The following is an 18368-nucleotide window of genomic DNA, read 5'->3' as shown; positions in this document are numbered from 1 at the left end:
GTGCACGCGCTTGGCGCTTGGCAGCCGGGCCGCCTCGATCTGTGGCCTCGGGCCTTTTTTCTTCCATTTATTTTTCTACTTTCAACGTTGCTTCCGGAAAGGCGTGCAACTGTATCACTAATTACCATCATGGGAGTTTTCGGTTCGTCTACCCAATGGCGCAGCATCATGGATACGAAGAGAGCGCGGGTGGAGAGGAGACGGGCCAGTCCGTTTTCTGGAAAGCGAGTTTTCATGTTTGATAGCAAGCACGACGAGATGAACATTGATAGATTTTCTTTTCAAACCCTTTTTCTTTGCTTTTTCTTGGCCGACCCGTGAATCCTAAGGAGCATGCATGTTTGATTCTTGGATGGAACCCAAGCCGGAGGTGGTTGCGAGCCATCAGCCGACACATCATCTCCCTTTGCCGGAGCATGGCGGTAGGCCCGAAACCTGGACCGCTTCCGTGCCCAACGCCGCAGTCAACAGAATGAACTGCCAAGTAAATTGTAGCTGTGACGACGAGAGAGGATGGACGAGTCGTAGCCGTCGTGATGACAGGCATGCATGTGCGGAGTATTACTTGCTGTATACATGCAGGTATGTACGTGCCTACGTTGCATACACCACACAACTGCACACAACGCACACAGCTGCACACAGCTGCACACAACGGCCACTCTAGATTACCCTAGTTTGCCCGTGGTCGTGCCGCACTCATTCTTTCCGCCGCTGCTCCTTTTCTCCTTGCGAGGTCCAACCAGCAGCAGTCATCCGGCGCATGCAAGTGCGCGGCCGCGGGACACAGCTGACTAGGAGCGTCGAGGTCTCACCAGGCGGGGGACGGACAAACTCTGGTGAGAAAAGGGGTAGAGGCGGGGCTCAAGTCTCTCGCGGCGTGTGTGCAACTCGCACGTATGCGAACGGACAGGTTCTCATGCACGGCGTGTGGAGCAGATTCGAGAACGCAGCGAGGTTTCGAGTCTTGGGTGGCGGAAGGGTAGCAGATGACGCCGGGGCGATCGACAAGGGGTGGTGTTGGTGACGCAGCTGACGGTTGGCGGTGCATTGTGCTGAACGGAAGACTGATTGGACAACAGCGGCCGTATTTCCACGCCGGCTGCTCCGTACACGTACCTCCATGGACTCACGGCCAGTATTTGCTGTCCATTTTCCCGTCTCTGCGGACGGCGAGACGGGGTTCGGGAACGAGGAGATTCCGCTGATGCTTTCGCCTGGCGCTGAGCGAGCAATCCTCGAGGACAGGGGGAAGCGGGAGAGAGAGGCAGGCAACTCTTTCATTCATATGGCCTATTCCGCCAAAGACCCTGGGAGTATGCCTCGCCGGACAGCAGCCATGTGCGGTATGAACGTACGCAGAGCCAGGGACGGCAGTGGAAGTCGGGGACAAGGTTCAATGCCGAACACCTCCGTAGGGGAACGAAGTACGTAGTAGATGCGGCGTATGATGTGGATGCATGGTATGTGACGGCGCGACTGGGTAGATTTGGGTTTGTCGGTCGAGTCTGGCGATTTTGTGATGGCCCTGTTGGCTTGCTATGCTGGCTTGCATGCTGGCTTGCCATGATTTTCGCCGTGTCTTGCCTATTCTTCCAGCCGCCGTTCGGTGGCGTCATTCATCCAATTCGGGTCCCCAAGCGATAGGCGCGTGTCGCGAAGCGCGCTGAAGGTCACTTGCGCATTCGGCAGGTACTTACCAATCGATAATTACTTGCTTGCTACCTTCCTCGTACAAGCACGGAGCACTTTCTCCGTGATTGTTAGGATATTGGCCCTCACAAAGTACATGTACATGCCTGAGAGACCACACAGCAGCTGCACCAGTGCTCCGCATGGCGGTTTGTAACCACTCGCAGGTACAGGTACATTTCCCTCTGCCGAAGCATAACCCTGCTTCTAGCTCCTGCTGCCCCGTTGACGTTGCTGCTCCCGAGAGGCGATACGATAGGCGGCCAAAACAACGAAGCAGCAGTGAAGCGAGAAAGCAGCTCGCAACACATCGCCATCGCCCGCCCTCCTCGCCCTTTGCTTCCGTCGACGCCATCACCATCGAACGGTTCGACGAGGAGGGATGCCACGGTGGCAGCAAGTACGATGACGGCGACGGGGATACGCGCCCGCAGGAACAAGGTCTTCCGTTCCGTCTTCCAGATTGACGTCTCGCAACCGACGCCTCTGCTGGCACCGGCGAGCCATGGCGAGCCCTTTGGCGGTCCAACGGGCGGTCCCTCGGTAGCCTCGACGGCACGCCATGATGCACATTCCGCCCCGCCGTCCCTCGACGACCAGGTGCGCTGGGATCGCGCCTGGCACGCCGTCACCTCCCGCATCCAGCTCCCGACCTCGGTGACCGTCGAGGACTCGTTCGGCGCCCCGGCGCCCGAATCGCAGCATCTCGACGACGGCTTCCGCGACGCCTTGTCCGTCCTCCTGCATCCCGACGCCACCGTACCCCGAGCGACACGGAGGGAAGACGTCCTGGTCTGGCACACGCAGCAGGTGCGCCAGCACTTTGTCCACCACGTCCTGCCTTTGCTGGCCGCCTGCGCCGCCGAGGGAGAGCCTGCCGAGGTTCTCCTGAGTAGCGTTCGGACGCTCGAGGCCGCCCACCGCCAGTATCTCTACGGGCTCGAGCTCATCACGCGAGGCATCCAGCCCGAGGCCGACCGGGCCGCCGCCGTCGCCACCTTCAGGCGCGACCTCGATGCCGTGATCGGAAACTCATGGGCCGACGGCCTGGCCGACGCCTTGCGGACCGTCATCCACCGTCTGCTCGGTGTCGTGCTGCACACGCACGGGCGAAAGCCCGCCTCGGCCGGCCCCGGCTCCCTCTCACCGGCAAGGGCGGATGCCGGCCGCGTTTCCGCAGCTCGCCGAGAGCTCCTGAGCATGCTCGAGTCTCTGCAGGCCGTTGGCCTGACGGGCGAGAGGTTTCAGGTTCTGCTTGCCGAGGTCATGGACCGGTGCATGCGGGAGTTCATCCGCAACACGTACGCAGGTGTCTGGGCCGCGTCGGATGCCGCGGCCTCTGGCGACGAAGGAAGTCACGGCACGCCGGCTTGCATGGACCACCTACGCGACTGGATCGAGAAGGACTACGGGGGCGTGGCGGCCGAGGCCTTTGCCCGCCTCGGCGGATCCGTCTCCCGGGACGACGTCGAGCGATGGAGGGACGTGGCCGTCGGCAGGCTGGCGACGCTGCGGATCCAGGAACTCCTCGACATTGTCCTTCACTGGCCCGAGAGCCGGGGCGGCCTCGACGACCTCCGCTCGGCCGTCGGCACGCCGCAGCGCCGCCTTCAGCTGACCGACACCTTCTCGGCGGCGCTCCAGAAGCGGCTGCTGCACCCGGGCCGCTCGACGCTGGAGATTCTGCAGACGTACATGTCCATGATCCGGACGTTTCACGCCTTGGACGCGTCCAAGGTGCTGCTGGACCGCGTCGTGCACGCGCTCCAGCTGTACCTGTGCCAGAGGGACGATGCCATCCGCATCGTCGTCACCGGCCTCCTCGCCCACCCCGGCGGCGGCGGCGGCGGCGACGGAGGGGGGCGGACGCTGGTCGAGCTGGCGGCGATACTCAACGACGCGACGCAGCCGCAGCGCAGCCACGGCGACGACGACGAGCTCGATTGGAACGACATGACGTGGGAGCCCGACCCCGTGGACGCGGGCGTCAACTACAAGCGGCCCAAGAACGAGGACGTCATCGGCACCCTCATCGGCGCGCTCGGTTCGCAGGACATCTTCATCAAGGAGTTCCAGCTCATCATCGCCGAGCGGCTGCTGTCGAAGCAGGCGAGCTTCCAGCAGGAGATCAAGGTTCTCGGCCTGCTCAAGAAGCGGTTCGGGGAGCACGCGCTGCAGAACTGCGACGTCATGATCAAGGACATTTACGACTCGAGACGCGTCGACGCCACCCTCCGCAAGAGCCTGCGCGTCGACGACGAAGCGCCGGGCGCGATGCCGGCCCACCACACCAAGATCCTGTCCCGACTCTTCTGGCCCAGCCTGCCGCGGGAAGGCTTTCGGGTTCCTCGGCCGGTGGCGGAGATGCAGAGCCGGTACGAGCACGGATTCGGCCAGCTCAAGACGTCGCGGAAGCTCAGCTGGCTGGACCTCCTCGGCTCGGCGACGATCCGGCTCGAGCTCGCGGACCGCTCGGTCGAGCTCGAGTGCAAGACGTACGAGGCATCCATCATCCACGCCTTCCAGGACGACGGCTCGGGCACGGGCACGGGCACGGCGTCGTCGCCGCGGCGGCGCACCTTTGACGAGCTGTGGGAGGAGCTCCGGATGGACGAGGACCTGCTGGCGCTCGGCCTGACCTTTTGGCAGTCGAAGCGCGTGCTGCAAAGCGTGGGACGGCGGACGTACGCCGTGCTCGAGAGCCTCGAGGCCGACGGCGGGCTCGCCGCGGGCGCCGCGGGCGGCGTGGCCTCGCGCGCCGAGGACGACGAGGCAAGCGCATCGCCGCGGAAGTCGAAGAACGTGGACGCCCGGGAGAGCGAGCGGCGCACCATCTACTGGCAGTTCATCGTCGGCATGCTGACCAACTCGAGCCCGGCGATGCCGCTCGGGCAGATTGCCATGATGATGAAGATGCTCATCGCCGACGGCTGCCCCTGGAGCAACGAGGAGCTGCAGGAGTTTCTCGGCGAGAAGGTGGCCGACGGGGAGCTGGAGCTCGCAGGCGGCAAGTACAGGCTGGCGAAGAAATGACGGGACGAGGAGGCGACGGAGCGGCCGAGGGGAGGGGGGTGCGATGCCGCCTGTGCTTGCCAGAACGGGACTCGCGGCGGGAGAGCAAGGGACTGAGGATGGAACGCTCGCGAGCAAGCCGAGATCGGGCAGGCAGGCAAGCGGGCAGGCAGACAATCGGGCAGGCAGGCAGGCAGGCTGGCAAGTAGGCAGGCTGGCAAACAGGCAGGCCGGCAAACAGGCAAGCAGGTGGATGGACAGGCGGACGGACGGATCGAATGTCATGTGGGCGACGTGCTTACTTCTACCCTCGGCGCATGCAGCTCGTTACCTCGGAATTGTCTGCTGCATGGGAGGTACTATGATGCAATGGTAGTATTCAGATGCGCGGTCGAGTGCTGCACGCACGTACGGATCCGAGAACCAGCACGATGCCAGCACAACAGAACCGGCACCGAGGAGGGCAGGCGGCGGGATGCGACTCATGCTTCCAGCTACGACGGATGGCCTTGTGCTGTTGGTTTCCCTTTCGACACATCGAGTGCCACATATGTGCCACCCGTATCCGAACGTGCACAGTCATGCTCGTGTCTGCACGGTGCAGGACGAGCATTCGAACTGGTCAGAGTGCAGGGAGCGACGTGGAGGGATGGCCGAACGCGCAGGCCGAAGGCGACGGCCGAATGCAAAGGCCGAACGCAAAGGCCGAACGCGCGCTCGATGGGGAGCAGGGTCGGTCCTACCGAGTCAGGCATCGGTCACAGGCCCGAGGCGCCTCCCTGTCTTTTCCTGTCTCACTCGCGTGAATGCAATGGGTTCGCGATGCATGCCCGCAAGGGTGCCATTGGCGAGGCGATAGGTTTGGACGGGGGCAAGGCGGCTGCAGCAAGGAGAGGCACCGCACGGAGTAGGAGCAGAGAGGCATGCACGGCGGAGGAGTAGAGAGGCATGCACGGCGGAGGAGTAGAGAGGCACTGCACAGAGTAGGAGTAGAGAGGCACTGCAGGGAATAGGAGTAGCATGGCACGGCACGGAATCGGGAGCAGATGACGTTGAAGAATGCCTCGTAGGCGAGCTGCGAGCGACGACGGCTGCCTGTTCCCGTCATGTATCTCCGATGGCAAAGGAGGGTATCCCATCACGGGTCTACTTGATACGTATTACTTGTACTGGTACACGCAAGTACTTGCATGTACGTACTTACTCGCTGCTGGTACGGAGGAGAGCACGGAGGATGCCAGCGCGGCGGAGGTCAGTGGGGAGGTGCCGGCTTGGTGCCCCATGGGACCCATGGGAGCGCCGATGGCTCCGTCCGGCGCGGGCCAGCAGCGCTCGAAGGGGAGGCGACAGGGTACGAGAGCGACAGCACGGGCTCGACGAGAGTGCATTCCTTGACGCGGAGGCTGCGCGTGTGATGTGCAAGTCGTCGGTCGTGGACACGGCGACTCGATTGGCCGGCCGCACCTTCGTCGGAGGCAACACTCGCCGTCGGCAGCAGGAGAAGGCACCAAGGCGACGACGACACCCTCACGCAGGCGCCGACGCTTCCCGCGCTCGCGCTCCGGCAGGACAGTTGCGGCCATGCGGCGAGCCCAACAGGCCGACGGCGCCCAAGCACGGCGGCGGAGGCGCATGGCCGGGCCTGGCGGTGCTGGTTCGGGCTGGTGCAGGAGGGAGGACGGCGCGACGGGCAGCAGCAGATCGGCCGCGGCCGTCCGAGGCACCGCAGGACGGCAGCGGCAGCAGCACGTACCAGTACCAGGTGTGCCTATGCCACCCACCTATCGAGGTACCCACAAGCAGTATTGGTACGAGTTAGTGCTGTACGTGCTGTACTTGCTGTACTTGCTGTACTAGGTATGTAGGTGCCTACTATTAGGTATTATCCAGGTACCTAGTAATTTGTGTGTAACTACTAGGTAGGTACGGAGTATTTGGCGGGTGGTGTCGCTGGTGCAAGGACTTGGACATGCACTCCGTACTAAGTCAGTCCAAGTAATACTACGGAGTACAGTGCAGTACAGCACAGTGCAGTACAGTACAGTACCTACCAAGTAGTAATTACAGCAACACCTACAAAGTGGCCGTCCTTCCTATGCGCCGCCGCAGTCCCGCCCACTCGCTCCTTGCCATTCATCAATGCTCGTACCTGTCCCGGCGCTCGTGATTGTGCGGACGGTAGGCGTGGGCGACGGGCCATGGTGAATGCCATGTCGATAGACTCCAACCCGCCATCCCAATAGCGGCAAGTACCGCAGGTGTCATGACCGGCTGGCGTGACAACGTCCAAGCCACCGCAGGCTCCCAGGCCGCACGACGTGCACCATCGGCGGCACAGGGTTACGACCCCACATTGGGCGCCCCCGTCATTTGCTCTGGCGCTGCCGCACTCGGCCATGTCGTCGACAAAGTCGGAAAACGATGAGCCCATCCTTGCCCAGGCAGCGAGCTGGCGGACCCGGGGCGAGGGAAAGGGCGAGAGGGGCCGGCCGTATCGAGGCCGGGTTCGTGTTGGGGTTCGCGCGGCACCGCATCGGACGGGTGGTTCCCATCAGTACTAGGTACTGGACTGTACTTACATGTAAGTAGTATGTAGGTGCAGTGAACCCCGTAAGGTGCATACCATAGTACTACAACTCCAGTATGTCTGTCGGTAGATCCCTCTACGGAGGGGTGCTGCCTGTTCGGTGCAGTGGTGCGGAGTGCTAACCAGACACTGGGGTCCCTAGTGCCTGCGGCACGCAACGACAAGACCGCTGAGCAGTAGGCACAGTAGGCGTGCCCAGGCATTGCAGGCCACCGGGGAGCATGAACACTGCCGGTGGTGCCTGGCACTGCGGTGCTAGGTGCACCCAGGTACTAGGTCGGTACTCGTGGGCGCTGCCACCTCCGCCCACCTCCGCCGCGGCACCTCGGCCAAGCGGTGGCGCACGACAGCACGTACGTACCAGGGCAGCGGAGCGGTCGAGGCGGACGCAGTGGGTGGTGAGTGAATGACCTCGGCACCGGCGTGGGGGAGCCGACGTACAAGTACTAGGCAGGTCGGTAATACTCCGTACCTCCGCAGAATACAAGTGCTCGCATGGCTGGCTGGGTATCGGTGCGGCAGGTGTACAGAATGTACTTGGCAGGGCGCTCGAGTGTCGGGCATGTGCTGCCCCGTGAACCAACCGCATGGTCGTGCAGGACTGCTCGAATGCGGGCATCTGCCGCCCATGTGCCTGCGCATGCATGCGGTCGAGGCTCGTGCGAGTAGACGGGCGCAGACGAGTGCGTGCGTGCGTGCACCTACGCAGCCGTCTACGTGCGCCCGAGTGCATGCATTCATCATGGCCCCCGAGAGGGGGTCCGACAGTGGAGGGCGGCTGGCTTGGCGGCGGAACCGACGGCGTCCACGGTCGAGCCGGCCGTCGAGGGAAGCCGCCGGCTCGCCCCTGGACGATGACTCCTCGCGTCGAGCCAACAAGCTGGCCCCGACGAGCTCACATGGCATCGGAAACAAGGCGCCGGACTCGTCACGGACCACTCGCGCGTCAGCCGGCACCGCTTCCGTAGGGGGGGGCCAACGCCAAGGGCCCGCTCGTCGTCGGGTGCGTGAATCAAGGCGGCGAGGTGCACGAGTGCCTGGTGCCTCGAGCCGCGACCACGATTCGTTCCCGTCGTCACCGCCGCGGCGGGCGAAACGGAGCTCGCAGGCGGCCGCGGCCGACGGAAGCAGAGCAGGCGAGGCGGGACAGGCAGCCGCGGCGGAGGGGGGGAGCAGGGAGAGCATAGCGGCCTCGACGGGCACCACGCATTCATTCGCCTGCCCGTCGTCGGCTTCGACGCTGCACGAGCAACGGGCACGAGACCCCGCCCGCCCTGCTCGTCGACTCCGTCCGTCTCGGAAGCGCGCGTCGGACCAGCCGATGAGGAATGCCCCCGAGTGCTGCTGGCTGCTGCCGCTGCCGAGGCTGCTGCGTCATGCACCACGCCGTAGCGGCTGCTCGAGCATCGTTCGCCCGGGGCGGGAGAGAGGCGAAGAAAAGCAAGAAAAGGCTGCTGGTGGGGTGCAGAACGAAAGGGAAGGAAGACGAGGAGAAAGGAAGACGACGGCGGGCACGCGCGAGAGCAAAGCAAGGCGAGGACGAGGAAAGCTCCATGGTCGAGGCGGGCAGCTACCGGACTTGCCAATACCGGCCACGGTGCGGTCAGCTGATTCGCTCGCCTGATTCGCTCGTCGCCGACCTCGTCCTCTAGTGCCGCTGCCACGGCCTGGCCTGGCTGGCTGACCTCGTCGTCTCGACCCGTCCGTTGGCTCTCCTCTGCTGTCTCGCCGACATGGCGCCCGCCGCCGCGCTGGTGCCTCTTTTTCCTCCTCGTCCGACGCCATGATGGGGCAGGCGCTGGTTCGGCTAATCTGTTCTGCCTCGTCGCCATCGTCCGTATTTGTCATTGTCCGTCTCCATGATTGATTGCGGCTCGTCCCCACGCCGCACCATACCGTACGCAAGCACCTCATCACACCGTACGGAGTACGCCAGCACCCCATCACGCCGAACGCCTGCACCCCATCGCGCCGTACGCCAGCACCCCATCACGCCGTACGCCAGCACCCCATCACACCGTACTTGTGCCAGCACCCCATCATACCGTACGCAAGCACCCCCATCGTACTGTGCGCAAGTACCCCCCATCGTACCGTACGCAAGCACCCCCATCGCACCGTACGCAAGCACCCCCCCCCTCCCATCATACCGTGCGCACCCCATCCTGCCGTACAGCACCGCCCAAGGAGGCACCGTACGGCACCGTACGGCACCGTGCCATGCCATGCCATACTGTACCATGCCATACTGTACCGTACCGTGCCATACTGTACCGTACCGTGCCATGCCATCCATGCCATGCCGTACCTACCAAACCGTGCCATGCCTACCTGCTGTCGCCGCATCCTCCTCCTGTCTCATCCCATCGTCGTGCCCCAACCTCCGCTGCCTCGTCGGCGCCCACGTCCAACGCTACCTGCCGGTGATTGATGGTGCATCGTCCTGTTTGATCCTTGACCTTCATGCAGTGGCCCCCCTCGCCGTCCGGCGCTGCGCTGTACCATTCGCCCGCCTCGCCGTCGTCCTTGCCCTCTTCCGTCGTCACATCGCCCGCCGCTGGCCCGGTCGGACTGGCCTGGCCTGGGCTGGCCTGGACGCTCGACCGCTCGACCGCTCGACCCTCGTCGGACCCTCGCTGGAGCCTCCCTCGTCGGGCTCGACTGCGCCGAGCTGCCCTGGACCGCACTGGACTGCGCCGGACCGCGCTGGACCGACTGCGCTGCGCTGCCTGTCCGTGACCGACGTCGCCGTGAGCCCCGTCGGATCGTCACTTGTCCGTCCTCCATCCACCACCTGGCCCTCCACCCCGCCGCTCCTCTTTTGCCTGCCGAGGAGCGCCTTCACCACTCGTCTCCCTCGCCGTCGTCTCCCTCACCGTCGATTTCTCTTCTCCTCGTCATCTGTTCCGTTCCTGCCGTTCCTGCCGTCCCTGCACTCGTTGCTCTCGGCTCCCTTGGCGCCTGCCCGTCGCCGCCGTCTTCTTGGCCGAGGCAAGAGCGCCCCCCGGACATGTGTTGGTCCTTGCCGTGAATCGACCGCTCGACGACGATCCGATCCGAACCGATCCAACCCACCGCCCTCGTCCCTCGCCGCTACACGTTGCCGCCGCCGCCGCCGACAAGCAGTCTCGTCTGCCTCGCCTCCACGCACTCGCCTTGGACGACGATCGAATCCGAGTTGCAGCCACGGCTCTGGTTGGATTTCCCTCCTTCGCTCCTCTCCTCTCCTCCCCCCTCCACTTCTCTCCTCTCCTCTCCTCTCCTCTCCTCTCCTCTCCTCTCCTCTCCTCTCCTCTCCTCTCCTCTCCTCTCCTCTCCTCTCCTCTCCTCTCCTCTCCTCTCCTCTCCTCTCCTCTCCTCTCCTCTCATCTCCTCACCTCGCCTCGCCTCGCCTCTCCTCTCCGCTCCTCTCCGTTCCTCTCCGTTTCTCCGAACCTTGATCGGGCCGAGCCGTCGTAAACCGCATCGCATCTCCCCGCTCTCGAGACCAAAGTCTGCCAGGACCGCCATCGATCCTCTCGCCGCCCGCTCCGACGACGACCCTCTGGGATCCCGACCCCTCGACCGAGGCCGCCCTCCCTCGAACCTTCGTCCACCCCTCGTGTCGGGAGCTTCGTCGAGCCTCGGCCCCCCAGGGCGTACCCTTAGAACCCTCCCCGTCCTCTGCCCCCGTGTCTTGACCTGCGAGGAAGCCCGACTGGAAGAGTCGAGCGGCGCCCCGTGCGGCTGGAACGGTGTCGGCAGCCTCTCGAGGCCCAGCATCGCTCGCTTTGGACGTTGCCTGCACCGCGCGTGCGGGTGCCTCGCCCGAGCGAACCGTCGAAGCCTGCGTTCCCACCTCGATCCCCGTTTCGTCGTCTTCCGAGCCGAGCCCGTTTCGACGTCGAGAGGGACCGGCGAGCCGCCGTCGTCCCGGCCCGCCCTCGAGGACGGCGAGCTTGTCCGCTCGAGGCCTTCCGAGCCGTCGCCATGGATCCCCTCCATTACGTCGTCCAAGCCTCGCAGGCCGTGCCCTCCCACGCCGAAACCCTTCATGGACATGACGTCCTGCCCTGGATGGCGGACCCGAGCCGTCGTTCGCCTTACCCGTGGCCGGCCCAGGAAGTGCCTCTCCTTGACGCGCCCTCGTCTCGAGCTCGAGTGACCTTCCGTCCGCCTCCGTCGCTCGGCTCCCCGGCTACCTCTACCTTGCCTCGTGCCGACGGCCGTCTCCCGCCGCTTCACTCGTCCGACCCATGCCCGGCTCCATCCGCCCGGCCCTCGAATCTCCGGGAAACAACACTACCCGCCGTCCCTGCTGCTCCTCCGGCCGCGTCCTCCGCACCGCCCGAAGCAGGCCGAGCCTCCCGTTCACGCCCTGGCGACGACACACCTGCTTCTCGACCTTGGCCCGCGTCCGAGCCGGGCCTGCCCGCCGCCATGCCGTCGCCGACCAGACCTGCCGCTGCCGCGAGCAACGGCCTCGGCCGAGGACCACCAGGTGCGACCGACGACGCCCATTCGCCGTCGTTTTCCTTGCCTGACCGCCTGCTGGTGGCCGACGACCAACTGGCGCCGCCGCATCGCGCCGAGAACCTGCCGCACTTTCACACTTCTGCACCCCGCCGCGCCAGAGGTCAAGGCAGCTATCCTTCATCCGCCCTAAGCATGCCGAGCGCTCCACCTCAGCTGCAGAGCACGAGTAAGTTTCCCTTCATCACCTCTTTCCCTTTGCATTTCATTCACCCCTGCTTTCGCCGAGCCTCGTCAGCCCTTCAAGTCAGTCTCACGCCCGCTCGACTCGACTGACGATGCAAACTGCCCCAGCCTCACCCATGCCCCCCGCCCGCATCCTCTCAGGACTGCCCTCTCCGTCATCCATCGGTCGTCGTCGCCAAGGTTACTCACGATCACGTCGATACATGAACGCGAGGCAGACGGCGTCGGATCCCGTCCGGGATGCCGACGACCAAGATTTCCGTCACGCCGCCGAGCACGGCTCCCTCGGCAGGGCCGACCGACTGGAAGGCTACGGCCACGGCCACGGCAGCGCCCAACCGTGGGATGAGATGGCCGTCAGGCAGCTTCAAATCGCCCGCGGTTCGGCCCCGAGCAAGCTGGTCGCCTCGAGGACGGCGCTGCAGTCGTTGCAGAGCGTCGACGTCCGAGAGCTGTCTGGTTCCGAGAAAAGTACGTGCCCGCTCGGGAGTCCCCCTCGCCTGGCTCGTTTGCGTCGATGCTGACACGGCGGCGGCCCAGCTTGCGTCATCTGCTACAACGACTACGGCGTCGAAAGCCCCGAGGGGATCAACGAGGCCCCGCTTCGTCTGCCCAGGTGCAGGCACGTGTTTGGAGATCATTGCATCAAGAAGTGGTTCGACGATTCCGACAGCTGCCCGTACTGCCGTGACAAGCTGCCGTCGGAGCCGAAGCAGCAGCTGGGAAACGCGCGGCTTTTCATGAACACGATGCGCATGCGCGGCGGTCCGCTGCCTGCCGGGTATTCACCTGCCTCCTCGCCGCCGTCGACGACACCCGTCCGCTGACTTTCTCCGTCGCAGCCTCCCCGAGCATATGGTGACGCGCATCGTCGCGGGATCCATCGGGGATCTCGAGCTGCTCGAAGCCGTCGCGAGGCAGAGCCGGCCCGTCGAGAGACGATCGCCGCCGGAAGACTCGGCCGCGGAGGATCAGCGGCGCACTCGACAGCGTCGAACCGCTCCCGCCCTGAACCTCCCTTCGAGGACCGTATCCTCCTTCAACGACGACGACGCGGCGACGCGGCCGCGGATCGTGCCGCACAACCTTGCCGCCGCCGGCCAGCAGCGCCCGCGCTCGACTCTGCTCCCTGCCCAGAGCCAGCCGAATAGGAGGCCTGCACGCCAGCCCAGGCCCGTCGGACGGTCAGAGTCTCGCTTCGCACCGTCGGCTCCGTACCTCGCGCCCTCGTCGGCCGCCGGAGCCCAGGCCAACCCCGTTCAGTTTCAGCAAGCGAACCGTGCATTCGATCACGACCGCTGGAGGGGCGTGCCTCCTCTGGGCGGTGGCATCCCACTTCTGAACCCGCTCCAGAGCCCGGGCCGAGCCCCTAGCGCGAGCTTCTTCGGAATCCTTGCCCACAGCGGCCGATCGCCATCGAACCTCGGTCCGGCCCAAGGGGGGCACGGAAGCGCACCACCTCGTGGGAATGCTCCAGGTGCCGCGGAACCGGCGGCGGCGGCGCCTCCACCCTCATCCTTGTTCGGCGATGCCGCCTCCAGCAGCTATCGGCATCGACCGTGGTGAAGGTCAAGGAACGAAGAATGACGGGTTCCTGAGCGTCATGCTTGCCCATCCATGGCCGCCCCGTTGGATCGATCCGATCCACTCTTTTCCCGACTACTGATTTTAATGGGCCAACTTTCGGTGCGAGCGGCAAGTACAGTACACGACGATAATGCGAGGCATTTGATTTGTCCATGGGTCCTGGCCCGGGGGTCCCCGGGGATGGGCGGGGAGGGGGAGGCCAAGCCGCGAGCGCTTGGGCTTCCTTGCTTTGCCAAATAGGGTCAAGGTTCGATCTGACACTCGGCCATGAATCAGGCGCGAGACGGAGCTCGTGGCTCCCGTCGTGGGGGGAGCTGGACCATCGGACGGCGTAATGGATCAGCATACTTAGATTGCGTGAATGTTCTTCGTGCGGAGGGTACCATCTAATACTTAGACGAGCGCGGAGCGGATGGCTACGTGTACTTTGGTAGGCAGTCGGCAGCGGCCAGTCGAGGCAGCGGAAATTGAACTTGTCACCAGCGCTCGGGGTGCATGCGCGCAATGCCATTCCTAGCACGTGTACGCCGTACACATACCTACTACCTACTACCTACCTACCTGCACTCTACTGTACGCACACGACCGCAATGTAGCTTTGGAGGCGCAACGTACCGATGACTCGTCACTCCGCCCTGGAACTAGCCCATGAGTGTTTGCCAAGGGACGAGAGCCGTCATGACTCGCGACCCGAGAATGAATACGACACGGCCCAAGGGATCGGATCACCTGTTTGCGCCGCTCGCAAGTTTCGTCGTATTCGTCGCCGCTGCACTCTGAAGAACATCCCCGTCGCTCGCACGAACAAGGAGGGACCCGGAGCCGTCCAAAGAGGTCGGGATTATCGACATGAGTCTTTCGTCGGCACGACCCGGTGAAAATGGAGCCTTCCCTGGTGGCCAGCACCTACCTCGGGCACACGCAGATCGCCATGGAGAATCTTCCTCAGCTTCCTCAGCTTCGTGGCCTCAAATCAATGGCAGGGGTCGGCCGGCACGCGGAAAGTCAGCCGGTGGCAATTCCGGTTGCCGCGGAGGAGAACGTGCTGTGCATGTCCTGCGCGTACCGTACGGCTACCATACGGATACGCATGAGTCGTTTCGGTGTATGCACAAACTCTCGTCCGAACAGGGCAATGGATCGATTTGCGAAACCACTCCTCGGCCGTGAAAACGGCTGGAGAGCGAGCTAGGACGATCCGGAGTCGACGCCACCGTCTGCGAAAGCTCTTCCCTGCTCCCCCCATGCTGCCTGGCTTCTTCTGAGCCTCGCGGTTGAGACAGCAGGACTCCGCTCTCGTCTGGCCGGGCTCGCAAACCTTGTGCGAGAGAGGGCTCCGAGCGGCGGCGGACGGTGGGCGCGTACACGGCCCGAGGCGGGTGGTATAAAGGTCGGGGCCGTCGATTGCTGTGATCCGATGGTTCCGCTGCCCTCCTCCATTGCCTCTTGCTTTCCTTCACCAGTGCCAGCGAGCAGCAGCCACCCTCTTGCCGGTCGCCTCACCGGCGTTTACGTGGACAGGCGAGTCCGAGAACAGGCGAGGAGGGCGGAACGAGATGGGGTTGCCGTGGCGGGCCATGACCGTGGCCGCCGTGGTCGGCAGCGCGCTGCTCGTCCTCGCGCACGGCATCCGTTCGCGCAGGTACGCCGTCCAGGCGTTTGCGACGCTGTGGCTTGCCCAGTTCGTCGCCTGGCTAGCCTGGTCGACGCTCGTGTATCCGAGCTTCCTCTCGCCGCTGCGTCACCTGCCTCAGCCCAAAGGCGCTCACTGGCTGTTCGGCCATGGCAAGTACCTCCTTTCCCAGGCGCCCGGCGGCGCGTTGCGAGATTGGTACGTCCACGCCCGCGTCCATGTCCCGTCCTGTCGGCGTGTTGGCTGAGCGGCGCGCGCCCAGGATCACGACGCTCGACCACGACGGCCTCATCCGCTACCTCTTCTTCTTCAACCGCGAGCGGGTGCTCGTCTCGTCGCCCAAGGCGCTCGCCGAGGTGCTCGTGACGAAAAACTACCAGTTCCCGAAGCCGGACGCGGTCCGGAACTCTCTCGGCCGCGTCCTCGGCTTCGGCGTCCTGCTCGCCGAGGGCGACGAGCACAAGCGGCAACGCAGGAAGCTCATGCCGGCCTTCCACTTCCGGCACATCAAGGGCCTGTATCCGACCATCTGGCGCAAGGCCCGCGAGGTGGTGCTCGCCATGGAGGCCTCCCTGGCCGTCGGCGCCGGCGTGCTCGAGGTCAACTCGTGGGCGTCGCGGTGCACGCTCGACATCATCGGCGTCGCCGGCATGGGCTTCGACTTCGGCGCCATCCAGGATGAGCACAACCCGCTGGCGCAGACGTACATCAACCTCGCGAGGCCGTCGCGTCAGGCGAGGTACATGATGCTGCTGGCCATGGTCTTGCCGGGCTGGTGCCTCCACTACCTGCCGCTGCGGCGAAACAGCGACCTCGACGCGGCGGCGAAGAGCATCCGGAACGTGTGTCGGGAGTTGATCGTGATGAAGAAGCAGAAGCTGGCCGGCAAGGAGCCGCTGGGCCTCGACATCGTCACGGTCGCGCTCGAGAGCGGCCTCTTCACCGACGACCAGCTCGTCGACCAGCTCATGACCTTCCTGGCCGCCGGCCACGACACGACCGCCTCGGCCTTGACCTGGTCGGCCTACCTCCTGTCCAAGTACCCCGACGTGCAGGAGAGGGTGCGGGCCGAGGTGCGGGAGATGCTGCCGTCGGTGCACGGCGACTCGGACATCACGAGCGCCGACATCGACCGGATGCCGTACCTCAACGCCTTCTGCAGCGAGGTCCTGCGCGTCTACTGCCCCGTGCCGCAGACGATCCGGGAAGCCGCCTGCGACACGACGATACAGGGCCAAGCGATCCCCAAGGGCACCCGCATCATGCTGAGCCCCTGGGGCACCAACGTGGACCGTCGGCTGTGGGGCGACGACGCAGCCGACTTCAGGCCGGAGCGGTGGCTCACGCCGTCGGGCGGCACGGGGCCTGAGAGCAACTTTGCCTTCATGACATTCCTGCAGGGACCGCGAAGCTGCATGGGCGCGGCTTTCGCCCGGGCCGAGATGGCTTGCCTCGTGGCCGCCTGGGTCGGCCGGTTCGCGTTTTCGCTCGACGATACGAGTCTCGCCGACGAGCGGATGCTGCAGTTCAAGGCGTCGGTGACGCTGAGGCCGGCGTACGGGATGCACCTGCGAACGCGTGTAGTCGACGGCTGGTGAGCCGGCCTTTCCCTCTCCCTTGATCCCTCGTGTCTGCGGTCGCCGCCGTCGTCGCTCAACGGTCCGCTCGTGGTTTTCGCTCAAGGAGGCGGTGGTGTGTACGAATAGGGGAAGATGCAGAAAAGGGATCAACCCCCCCCGGCGACGATGGACAGGGTCATGCTGGCCTGACACGGGCAAGTACGTCGTGCGAGGAAGCGGAGATGCAAGACGAAGTTGTCGTCTGTCCTTTTCTCCCATAAGTATTACTCTTGTGACAACATACTTGTGTACAGTACGGAGTAAGTACGGCGTACAGTGCAACGAAACAACATGTACCTAGTATTACCTAGTACTTACATGCACAGGTGCAGGCTACATACTTCTCTCTACAAGTAGTCGGACGACTTCGTACTCCGTACACCTACTTAGGTATTGCCTGGTAGGCACTTTGGGTATACAGTACCTGTGCTGAAGACATTAATGGAAGTCCTTGTTGGTATGTCATTCTGCGTTACCATGCAGGTCAGTACATACCATGTATACAGTACGGGATACTTGGAGCGTTGTATTTTATGAAGCAGGTACCAAACTGTATAGGTATATAATATGTACTTGGTCGTAGTAGTGAACAATGTGCCCTTGTTCCTCAGTGGTGAAGGCCTAGAAAATAGCAGACTATCGTGTCGCACGTCGTTATCTGACAAACGGCACAACTCTTTCCCCAAGGCTTACTATCTCTGTGCCTTCTGGCCATTGCCAAGTATCTCAGCTGCTTGACCATCGCGCCATCGTCCGCAGATCCTTGCACATCGAATATTCACAGCAGACTCCATTCACGTTCAGAAGTGTCAGTACAGGGTAGCCGGGTTGGAATGACATGCTTGGCCACCATAATTCGGTAATGGTCGGATGTCGATCACGCCCTATTTTCTTCATAGCTGTTCCGCATGGTACACATGACGAATGGTGCAGAACTACTCCGGACGATGCAGGATTGCTGGAGGAGTTATTATTGCACGGAGCGGGCCGCCACAACTGGTATACTTATGGGGAAAAGTGAGAATGCAACCAATTCTTAGTACCTAGGTATCGTTGCAATTATTCAACGCAATGGCACTCCGTACTCTGTACTTGCTTGGCGGCGTAGGACTGAGCTGGAATACGTATGATTACATGTACTCTGTACTCCGCACACTAGACACTTACTGTGCTATCCATTGCTTCCATGTACTTAATACGGAGTACAGTACTTCGTACTTCGTACCAAGTAAACAGTACATCATGTACCCTGCTGTAAGAACAGTGCCAGTACTGTAGTACTTGGAGCTCTCTGGCAATACCACGTGACGGCAAAAATCCCACGACACCCATGTAGTATTACTTCGCCACTCCAACTATTTGTACGAAAACTGGTATAGGCACAATCAGCATCCATCCCGTCCTTGAGTGTCCGACATAATAGTCAGTGACAGCCAAGACAACGACCACAACAGTGCAACCCAATCGTGGCTGAACAAACGGAAGCTCTGGAGCGGGGCGGGCGCGATGACGGGCAGGCGTTAAGCTCGCCGTTAGGTTA

General features: G+C 63.3%; 5 protein-coding genes across 5 annotated transcripts; 4 read left to right on the top strand and 1 right to left on the bottom strand.

Moving 5' to 3' along the window:
* Positions 1 to 1123: 1123 nt before the first annotated feature.
* DCS_07543 (anaphase-promoting complex subunit ApcB) lies at positions 1124 to 4725 on the top strand (the record flags this gene model as incomplete). The annotated part of the gene is made up of 2 exons (XM_040804828.1): positions 1124 to 1427; positions 1904 to 4725. 2 exons carry the CDS (start codon positions 1124 to 1126, stop codon positions 4723 to 4725), a joined length of 3126 nt encoding a protein of 1041 aa, XP_040654932.1.
* A 1231-nt stretch (positions 4726 to 5956) lies between these two features.
* On the bottom strand, positions 5957 to 7135 carry DCS_07542 (uncharacterized protein; the record flags this gene model as incomplete). Its single annotated transcript, XM_040804827.1, has 4 exons — positions 5957 to 6107; positions 6169 to 6485; positions 6687 to 6705; positions 6756 to 7135. The coding sequence occupies 4 exons, from the start codon at positions 7133 to 7135 to the stop codon at positions 5957 to 5959; spliced, it is 867 nt and encodes a 288-aa protein (XP_040654931.1).
* Positions 7136 to 9150: 2015 nt separating this feature from the next.
* DCS_07541 (uncharacterized protein) lies at positions 9151 to 10731 on the top strand (the record flags this gene model as incomplete). Its single annotated transcript, XM_040804826.1, has 1 exon — positions 9151 to 10731. One exon carries the CDS (start codon positions 9151 to 9153, stop codon positions 10729 to 10731), a length of 1581 nt encoding a protein of 526 aa, XP_040654930.1.
* A 529-nt stretch (positions 10732 to 11260) lies between these two features.
* Positions 11261 to 13555, top strand: DCS_07540 (uncharacterized protein; the record flags this gene model as incomplete). The annotated part of the gene is made up of 4 exons (XM_040804825.1): positions 11261 to 11972; positions 12098 to 12460; positions 12530 to 12770; positions 12832 to 13555. 4 exons carry the CDS (start codon positions 11261 to 11263, stop codon positions 13553 to 13555), a joined length of 2040 nt encoding a protein of 679 aa, XP_040654929.1.
* A 901-nt stretch (positions 13556 to 14456) lies between these two features.
* Positions 14457 to 16807, top strand: DCS_07539 (Cytochrome P450 4V2; the record flags this gene model as incomplete). Its single annotated transcript, XM_040804824.1, has 3 exons — positions 14457 to 14681; positions 15040 to 15407; positions 15472 to 16807. 3 exons carry the CDS (start codon positions 14457 to 14459, stop codon positions 16805 to 16807), a joined length of 1929 nt encoding a protein of 642 aa, XP_040654928.1.
* Between the last annotated feature and the right edge of the window lie 1561 nt (positions 16808 to 18368).

The sequence above is a fragment of the Drechmeria coniospora genome, chromosome 03, assembly GCF_001625195.1.
Source record: "Drechmeria coniospora strain ARSEF 6962 chromosome 03, whole genome shotgun sequence".
In the NCBI taxonomy this organism is placed as follows: domain Eukaryota; kingdom Fungi; phylum Ascomycota; class Sordariomycetes; order Hypocreales; family Ophiocordycipitaceae; genus Drechmeria; species Drechmeria coniospora.
Note: the sequence above shows the minus strand (reverse complement) of the source record. Positions and strands in the feature narration are given on the sequence as shown.